The sequence below is a fragment of the Microcaecilia unicolor genome, chromosome 13 (assembly GCF_901765095.1).
Source record: "Microcaecilia unicolor chromosome 13, aMicUni1.1, whole genome shotgun sequence".
NCBI lineage: Eukaryota > Metazoa > Chordata > Amphibia > Gymnophiona > Siphonopidae > Microcaecilia > Microcaecilia unicolor.
This window is the reverse complement of record NC_044043.1, coordinates 23,660,853-23,670,458: the sequence shown is the minus strand read 5'-3', so window position 1 is coordinate 23,670,458 and position 9,606 is coordinate 23,660,853. Positions and strand designations below refer to the sequence as shown.

Genomic DNA, 9,606 nt, shown 5'->3' with positions numbered 1-9,606 from the left:
CCCGGAAACTTTGGTCATCCCCGCGACGGGAAGCAGTTGGGGACGCCCAAAATTGGCTTTCGATTATGCCGATTTGGATGACCCTGAGAGAAGGACGCCCATCTCCCGATTTGTGTCGAAAGATGGGCGCCCTTCTCTTTCGAAAATAAGCCTGATAGCGATCTAAGTATAAGCATTTACACCAGCTGTATGGCTGGCAGATGAGGTTGCACCTAAATTACATGCACAAATTAATGATGTGACTAACACTCTGGAAGGGAAATTAAGCTTCTACTTTGACAGGAGCCTGTCAATAGAACTGCTCTCCATGTGCTTAACGCACTTTAGTAAAAAGGCCCCAAAGTGTCTTTGACTGCCACACCTTAGACTGCTCCTATATGTAAAGGGGGTGGGGGAGGAATAGCTTTACTTGTTTCAAGGTGAAATTATGCCCTCTGTGCAGACCAGAACACACTGGGCCTGCACTTCATTTGATCCACTGCAGCTATGTGTAAGAAAAGTATTACTGGAAGTCCTTAAACAAAGTAAGGCAACTTCAGTTTACTGCGCATGACATGAAGACATCTGTTAACCCTTTCATCAGGGCTGCCTCAACCATTAGGCATGACTATGCAACTGCCTATGGCAACAGCTTCTGTGGCACCAAAGCAAGACAATAGGTCCTTACAGCCAGGCTAACTCAAAGAAACAGCAGGAGGTACCTTTTCCAGCAGAAAGGGTGGGCAGCTGTCACACCGCCCATTTACCTAGATTATTCCAGGAACAGTGATATTAGTGTAATCATAATTGGTTGTTTTTTGGGGGTGGGGGGAGGAGATGAAGGACCTAAAAATGGCAGGGGGAAGGGCACAAGGCTAAATGATTTCCTAGGACACCTTGCACCTGTGCTGCCTATCACTATCCTTTTATACTGCAAAGAGGGAAAAAGAAACATGCATTTAGCCAAGAAAAGGGGACCAGCTCATGTGGAAAGCTGTGGGGCTTCCATGTGGGAAGGAGAGCAGGCCTCAGCACTGATGGGATGTCCCATAACCTCATTCTACAAATCTACAAACACGCCTGTCCCTGCAGGCTGGGAAGAACCAGAAAGCTGGTTATTGCAGGGGCCCTGGCTGTGAGACAGCTGAACCTTGAACACACATTGCTTTCCGCTTACATCCCTTCCCCTGATCCCACTCTTGTAAGAGTGCAGGATTCAGTCTGGAGTGGTAAGGCTGCAGCTGTGCCTCTTATGAAGGAAGTCAAAAGTTGGAACCAAGGCCTTGCAGGTCACATGATGGTGCAGCGGTTGCGCCGCAGCGCCCCCTGGAAGCGGATGGCAGTGTGCACATGTTTGCAGCGTGCACAGCCCACACTCTTCAGCAGCTCACTGAAGAGCAGAAGGATGTGCCAGTTGTATTTGGCCGAGCATTCGATGTAGCCACACTTCCATGTCTTCTTCACCAGGTTGGAGACATTCCAACGGGGTATCACACGGCCCTTTTGCAAATCCCGTTTATTGCCTACGATGATAATGGGAGTTTCTGTGGTTCCGATGACCCTACATGGGAATAGGGAAGCCACAATAGAGGGAAAAGGGGCAGGAAGGGAGAGAAAAGGAACAAGTGTTATAGATAGAATGGATCTCTAGACATCGTAGGATTAAACCAGTACATATAACTTTTTTTAAGTAATAAAAATGGAATTAAAACACAATGGAAAAGGTTTGTGAAAAGAGGGAGAAAAATCAGCCCATAGAAGAAACACGATGGACAATTCTTGTACCATGCATACTGCTGTCACTTTTGTGAGTCAGTGTAAACTTATACATGCTTAAGCGGCAGCAAAACCCCAATGCACTATTCTGTACGGGCACATGGAAGTGACATAGCACAGACACGCAAGGGGAGCATTCATGTGTGGAGCGAGGAAGGAGCATGTGCAAAAAAACTCCTTACGCAGAATACTGTAAACCAGGAGTCCTCAAATGCAATCCTCAAGGTTTTCAGGATTTCCACAATGAATACGTACGGTCCATTGCATGTGAATAGATCTCATACGTATTCATTGTGTAGAGGAGTGTGGTAGCCGTGTTAGTCCACTCTTAAGGTTATCAATAGAAATCAAACAAAATAAAACATGGAAAAGAAAATAAGATGATACCTTTTTTATTGGACATAACTTAATACATTTCTTGATTAGCTTTCGAAGGTTGCCCTTCTTCGTCAGATCTGAAATAAGCAAATGTGCTAGCTGACAGTGTATATAAGTGAAAACATTCAAGCATTACTATGACAGTCTGACAGGGTGGGAGGATGGGGGTGGGTCGGAGGTATGCATGGGGACATCAAAGCATATCATTGATATTCTAACAGGATGGGTGTGGATAATTGAGGGGTGGGGTGATCAACAGAGAAATACAGCTTTATGGTTTATAATGGGCTAGGAACCCCAGATCCTTGTTAAGTTCTTTCTGTTGGGTGTTAAAATATTCAATCATTCTGACTTCAAAGGTCTTACGTTCTTTGGTTTTAAAGTTACCTTTCAGGATTCTCACTGTGAAGTCACTGGTACAGTGTCCTGGTCCTGTAAAATGTTGACCAACAGGCGTGGGAACCCTACTGGCACCAGTATTGTTCATGTGATGTCTATGTAAATTGAATCTTGTCTTAAGCATCTGGCCTGTTTCTCCAATATAGCATCCTTCGTTACATTTTTTACACTGAATGATATATACCACATTGGAAGATGAGCAAGTGAAAGAGTGTAGTGACATACAATCCAGAGCTGGAAAAACTGAGGAAAATCATAAGAGATCTACAACCTATACTCCAGGAGGATGAATTACTGAAAGAGATATTCCCATCCCCACCAGTACTGGCCTTCCGACAACCACCCAACTTAAAACACAAGCTAATCAGAAGTAAACTTCCATCACAGACTGAAAAGGAACAGAAGGGCACACTTCCCTGTAATTTATCCAGTTGCAAACTATGCCAAAATATTTCACAGGACCCCACAGTTACCCACAAAGGAAAGATATTCAACATAAAGGGATCTTTCACTTGCTCATCTTCCAATGTGGTATATATCATTCAGTGTAAAAAATGTAACTAAGGATGCTATATTGGAGAAACAGGCCAGATGCTTAAGACAAGATTCAATTTACATAGACATCACATGAACAATACTGGTGCCAGTAGGGTTCCCACGCCTGTTAGTCAACATTTTACAGGACCAGGACACTGTACCAGTGACTTCACAGTGAGAATCCTGAAAGGTAACTTTAAAACCATACAAGAACGTAAGACCTTTGAAGTCAGAATGATTGAATATTTTAACACCCAACAGAAAGGACTTAACAAGGATCTGGGGTTCCTAGCCCATTATAAACCATAAAGCTGTATTTCTCTGTTGATCACCCCACCCCTCAATTATCCACACCCATCCTGTTAGAATATCAATGATATGCTTTGATGTCCCCATGCATACCTCCGACCCACCCCCATCCTCCCACCCTGTCAGACTGTCATAGTAATGCTTGAATGTTTTCACTTATATACACTGTCAGCTAGCACATTTGCTTATTTCCGATCTGACGAAGAAGGGCAACCTTCGAAAGCTAATCAAGAAATGTATTAAGTTATGTCCAATAAAAAAGGTATCATCTTATTTTCTTTTCCATGTCGTATTCATTGTGGAAATCCTGAAAACCAGGCTGGGTTGTGGACCTCGAAGACTGCATCTGAGGACCCCTGATGTAAGCTATGCATAATTTTGCCACATTTAGGTGTCTGCAGTTATGCCAGGTCTGTTGCTGGAGCAACTGCAAACAGATGCTGTTATAGACTAGGCTCTCACTTAGCATCATATTGCCCCACTCATGGAATTACCCTCACAATGACCTGCACTTTATTACAAAAACGGCAGTGACAGAGAAGGACCACCAACCAGAACATGAGACTCCAGGGCCTCAATATACACAGCCAAGAGGAGAGGAGAGCATACCCAGACAGCCAATTTTGGGTGGGCCTGAGATGGGCTGGGTGGGTGGGCACAAAATTTTCTCTCTGCCCTCGCCCCTTCCTCCCCCCGCATCTCTCAACTCAAAATATAAATACATTAGCTCAAGAGGATCCTCCAAGCTCTGTCAGCTGAAGACTTCCTGCAAAGATGGCCCTTTTACCAAGCTTGGCAGGCAGCAGCAACTCCTTGAGCCACCAATGCTGGCATCTCACACATGCTTAGTTGTCAACTCAAGGATGCTGCCACCATCTACCAAGCTTAGAAGGGAGTTTTGGCCGCCTTCAGAGGGGGCCCTCAGCTGGTGAGGCTTAGGGATCCCCACCAGCTACTGCAAGGCTCAGGGCTGGTGTTACAGATGCTAGGACCCAGAGCAGAAAATAAAGAAGGCCACCCCCCCCAATTCCCTCTTCTCTCTGCCTCCCCTTCAATCTCCCCACCTGCCATTACAATCACAGCGACAGACACTCATCAAATACAGAATAAGGGGTCACAAATTAGAAATAAAAATATGTAGACAAAAATTGAACTGGGGATCTGGGCATGTACTGCAATAGTAGAGAAATAAAAACAGAAATATATTTCCTTTTCTACTGAAAACAATAAAAAGACATCTGCTATGCAAATTTCCCAAGCTATCATATTTCAGTTAAATTCAAAATAAAATGCCTTTTCTACCTTTGTAGTCTGCATTTGATATTTTTCCATCTTGTTGGTTCCAGTTTCTCTTTTCCGCTTTCCTGTCTACCTTCTGCTAATTCTCCTTCAAGCAGCCCATTTGTCTTTTTTCCTCTTTCCTGTCTTGTAGGATGCCGTATAAGGCTGCAGTTACAGGGTTTAGCCAAGAGAGGGCAAGAATTCAAAAGGAGCTAGCATATAGGGAAAGTTCTCTGTCTCTCTGTTTTAGAAGAGGGGTTTCCTTACGGCTGAGCAGAGGGGTAGCTATGGAGGTCGCCAGGGGAGCAACTGCTCCCTAAAATGGACTTCCGACTGCGCCAACGCCTATTTTTCACACGATTTGTCATGTTTAAAATATGCGCCAGTGCCGTTGGCAGTCCGCTCTCTGCTCCCCCTGCGCCCTCAACCTGGCTACGCTTCTGCTGCTCAACAAGGCTGCAGGTTTCAAAGAAGTAAATCTACAGCGATTCTTCTGTTCTGAGATGCCTGCCAGTGCAGATCAGATGTCAGAGGACTGAAATCTTAATAGAGATAAGCTCACAGGGGTATTTGTTCAGATTTTCCTGGAGAGAAGGGAGGGAAAATCTCACTCACCAATACCTTTCTGCCTGAATGGAGACACCAGTGCCACATATACTCAAGGGACTGAAGGAGCAAGCCCAGAGTGAGGGCTCCTGCTGGTCAAGCCCCGAACCCAGGGATGTTCATAAAAGGGGGTGTTACATGTGTTTCTGTGATATGATGAGACATCCAAAAGGGTACAGAATAGAGCTTCTCAAGCTTCAGTTCCCCTAGCCAGTCTGGTTTTCAGGATATCCACTCATCTTAAAACCAAGACTGGTGAGGGGGTATTCCAAGAAGACACACTGAAGAAATATACTGGCAGATATTTAAATTCCACAGTCAGTGCTGCTTTCAAGCACTAGCCATGGTATTCAAAGATATTCTGCACTGGCCAGGTATACAGCAGACGACCACCCCCATAATCTAGGTGCCAGTAATATGAAGTGGCAGTACCTGGATTGCAACCTCATTAATTTAGAACAGCTGAAAACGCTCCTTTCTTTCCCACAGCTGTTTCCATCTCTTTCCCTGGGAAAATGCCACAGTGGACTCAATGAGCATCTAAAGATGGGGTTACTCCCTTCGAATGACAGAAGAAAATCTGATATATGGATTGTTGAATCCCTTAGCTCGGCACTGAAGGTGTCATACAGTCTAAATAACTGGGGCTGACATGGCTTACCCAACAAACTTAGTCAGCATGAGTAGACAGCAGTTGCTCACCTTGTCTCCAGGATCTGCTGTCGTAGAGTTTTGATGTATTCAAAGCTGTCAAAGCAACAGATGTCATAGACCAAGATGTAGGCGTGAGCGCTGCGGAGTCCCCTGCAGCAGGTGTCTGCCCACTCCTGGAACACACAGACGGGAAACCATCACTGGCAGGTACAGGGCACGTGGCACAGTGCTGTGGAGAGACGTGAGGAGGGCTATGTAAGGATGTGGCGAAGCCTGATGCAATGACCCAGGGAACAGGGTGCACACAGATTGAGCTGTTCTGATGACTTTAGGGACCCACTGCTGGCAATGTAAAAATACCATTCAAAATCCAATAAGAATGGGGAGCTGAAGGTGATATCCTATAGGAAAAGTGCAGGGCTATACAATCATTTTAGTCACAGTTTTAGTCAAATTGTCAAGACTCTAAGCCGGGGTTTTCCAAACCTGTCCTAGGGACTCCACAGCTAATCGGGTTTTCAGGATATCCATGATATATGCAGACGACCAGCTTGTACTCATTGGAGGCTCAGAATATGCAAACTGATATCATGGGGCGCCCAAGTTTTCATGAGGGCGTCCTCGCAGGATGGCCCCATAAAGGGGCAGGGCAACCCGTATTATCGAAACAAAATGGGCGTCCATCTTTCGTTTCGATAATACGGTCGGGGACGCCCAAATCATGAAATTTAGGTCGACCTTAGAGATGGTCGTCTTTAGGTCGTTTTTGAGATGGTCGGCCCCGGTTTTCGGCGATAATGGAAACCGAGGACGCCCATCTCAAAAGTGACCAAATCCAGGCCATTTGGTTGTGGGAGGAGCCAGCATTCGTAGTGCACTGGTCCCCTACATGTGGGTACAGTGGGTTTGTGGTAGGTTTTGGAAGGCTCACATTTACCACCACAAGTGTAGCAGGTGGGGGGGGGGGGGATGGGCCTGGGTCCGCCTGCTTGAAGTACACTGCACCCATTACTACTGCTCCAGGTACCTGCACACTGCTGCGATGGACCTGAGTATGGCATTTGAGGCTGGCAAAAATGTATTTGTAAACCTTTTTTTATGGTGGGAGGGGGTTAGTGACCACTGGGGGAGTAAGGGGAGGTGATCCCCAATTCCCTCCGGTGGTCATCTGGTCAGTTCAGGCACCTTCTTGATGCTTGGTCGTGAAAATAAATGGACCAAGTAAAGTCGCCCAAGTGTTCATCAGGGACGCCCTTCTTTTTTCCATTATCAGCCGAGGACACCCATCTCCTAAGCACACCCCAGTCCTGCCTTTGCTACACTGCCGACATGCCCCCGTGAACTTTGGTCATCCCCGCGACGGAAAGCAGTTGAGGGCGCCCAAAATCAGCTTTTGATTATGCCGATTTAGCCGACCTTGCGAGAAGGACACCCATCTTCCAATTTGTGTCGGAAGATGGGCGCCCTTCTCTTTTGAAAATTCACCTGCATGTATATTCATTATGGATATCCTGAAAACTAGAGTTTAACCAAAACTGCTTTTTTCAGTTTCTGCCAAAACCAAAACTGCTACTGAAACCGTCTAGACGCTTCCGGCGAAAACCAAAACAACATATTGCCTGGTTACGGCCGAAGCAGAAACCAAAACTGAAAACTAAGGGGATCTTAAAGATTACCGTGAGTTATCTGCAGCAGCGTCCATTTTATTCCTATGGGTCCTGCTGCAGATAACTTGAGCTAGGCTTTAGTAAAAGACCCCCTAAAGTTCAGTTATGTAAATGTGAACCAATGAGGCTCAGTGGGGAATGTCAGTGCTTCCAGTTGGCCACCCTCTGCTAAACCCACAGGAGATTATTAGCCTCCAGTCCCAGGAACTGCAAAGCACAGGGGCCCAGATGCATTAAAGTCGTCGGTAATTCCGTTCCCTAACAATTCCATAACGAATCGGTAGGGAACGGGAATTCACTAAGGAAAGGGAATGCAAATGAGCTACTCGTTGTAGCTCCGTTGCATTCACCATTACCTCGGTAGCCAGTCGGAGAATCGGGACGTCCCATTTGGTTATGCTCCTCTTCCAATCAAGCGCGTCTAGCTTGCTGGTGTCAGCTAAACGCACTCTGATTGGCTGAAGAGACCTGGAAGAGGAGCATAAATGGAAAGGGACGTCCTGAACTCCGGATCGACTCGCATGGCCCCGATTCCCTTCTCCTCGCACAGCTACAGAAGGTGAGCAGCGCCGGGGAGACAAAAAAAAAAAAAAATAAATAACGTTAAAAAGACAAATAAAAGGGGAGGAAGTGACGTCAGCGCTGTCGAATGGCTGCCTAACAAGAGAGCTCTGAAGAGCCAGAAGTAAAAGGAGCCTCCAATTCCCCGAAAACGCGGCGAAAATCCCCACCAAGCAGGAATCTAAACACCAGAAGTAATGGCAGCTCGGAAGAAACTAGCTAAATTCAAGTACGCCGCCGAAAACCCTGGAATAGGGAAAAGCGCGGGCGCGAAAGTAGCGTCGCGAAATTTCAAAATGGCGGACGGAGTTTCCGAATCTGACCCGGAGCACGAGGAAATGGTAGACGAAAACTCGGAAACAGATAAAATGGATGTTTCACGCTGGTTCCAAGAGCTTAAAGCGGAAATGGTGAATACAAGAAAAGGGATACAGGCGGCAATAGGAGAGCTGCGGGAGGAATTGAGAGATATGGGGAAACGAGTGGCGGAGACTGAGGAGAGAGTGGACGGTGCAGAGGAGGAGATAAAAGAACTGCAGCAAGCAATAAAAAAAGAAAATCAATGCAGAGAAGCCCTGGAAATGCAACTAGAAGACCTGGAAAACAGGTCTAGACGATGCAATCTGAGATTCAAAGGGGTACCAGAGGTAGAGTCATACAAAGACGCATCCAAAATAATAAGAGCAATCTGTGCAGCTATTATGGATCTGGAGAGTGAAAGCGAGGACTCAACCAATCCGGACAAATATAGAATTGACAGAGCTCACCGGACATTAGGGCCACAGAGGGCTGAGGGGCCTAGAGATATAATAGCATGCTTCCATGACTATAACACCAAAGAGGCAGTGTGGCGCAAGGCTCGGGCCATGAAAGAGATTACATGGGAAAATAATAAAATACAAATCTTCCAGGATTTGGCGAAAAAAACCCTGCAAGCACGGAGAGAACTTAAGGATATCACAATGTATTTGCAAAAAGCAGGACTGAGATACCGGTGGCTGTACCCAAGAGGAATTCTGGTAACAGTGGGCACCAAGTCGAGGCGAATCCAGACGGTGGAAGGCGCATGGAAAAGCCTGAGAGACATGGGCTGCACGGACATTCCACAAGATAAAGAAGGAGAACAAAGACGACAACAAAGACAACAGACCCCGGAAAATCAAAGATGGCAGAAAATTGGAAGAGAGAAGAAAACAGATCCCCGGACAAAGCCAGATTTGAGGGAGAAATAAGAGGAAAAGACTGAGAAATTAACCAGAGGTCAACTAAATGGAACTGTGGTAATATACTCTGTGAGAACTATGGTGCTGGTTAATTGTTGCAATATGCTTGGTGTGGGGGAATAGGGAAATGTAAATGGGGGAGGGGGAGGGAACTGATGATGTAAATATGTGGGGGCAGCCGTCTGGCACAGATGCACTTCCTCCAGGGCCAGAAGTGTCCAGGGCCAAAAACAGGA

At 46.1% G+C, this 9,606-nt stretch overlaps 1 protein-coding gene across 2 annotated transcripts in view; it reads right to left on the bottom strand.

The window, feature by feature from the left end:
• Positions 1-251: 251 nt before the first annotated feature.
• The window catches only part of RASL10B (RAS like family 10 member B), a 127,322-nt gene continuing 117,967 nt past the window's right edge, over positions 252-9,606 (bottom strand). For both annotated transcript variants that reach the window (XM_030185576.1, XM_030185577.1), the window contains exons 3-4: positions 5,968-6,092; positions 252-1,540 (exon numbers count right to left, since the gene is read on the bottom strand). In XM_030185576.1, coding sequence (XP_030041436.1) covers positions 1,270-1,540; positions 5,968-6,092 — 396 coding nt within the window. In that variant the 3' untranslated portion in view covers positions 252-1,269. The remainder of the gene's footprint in view (positions 1,541-5,967; positions 6,093-9,606) is intronic.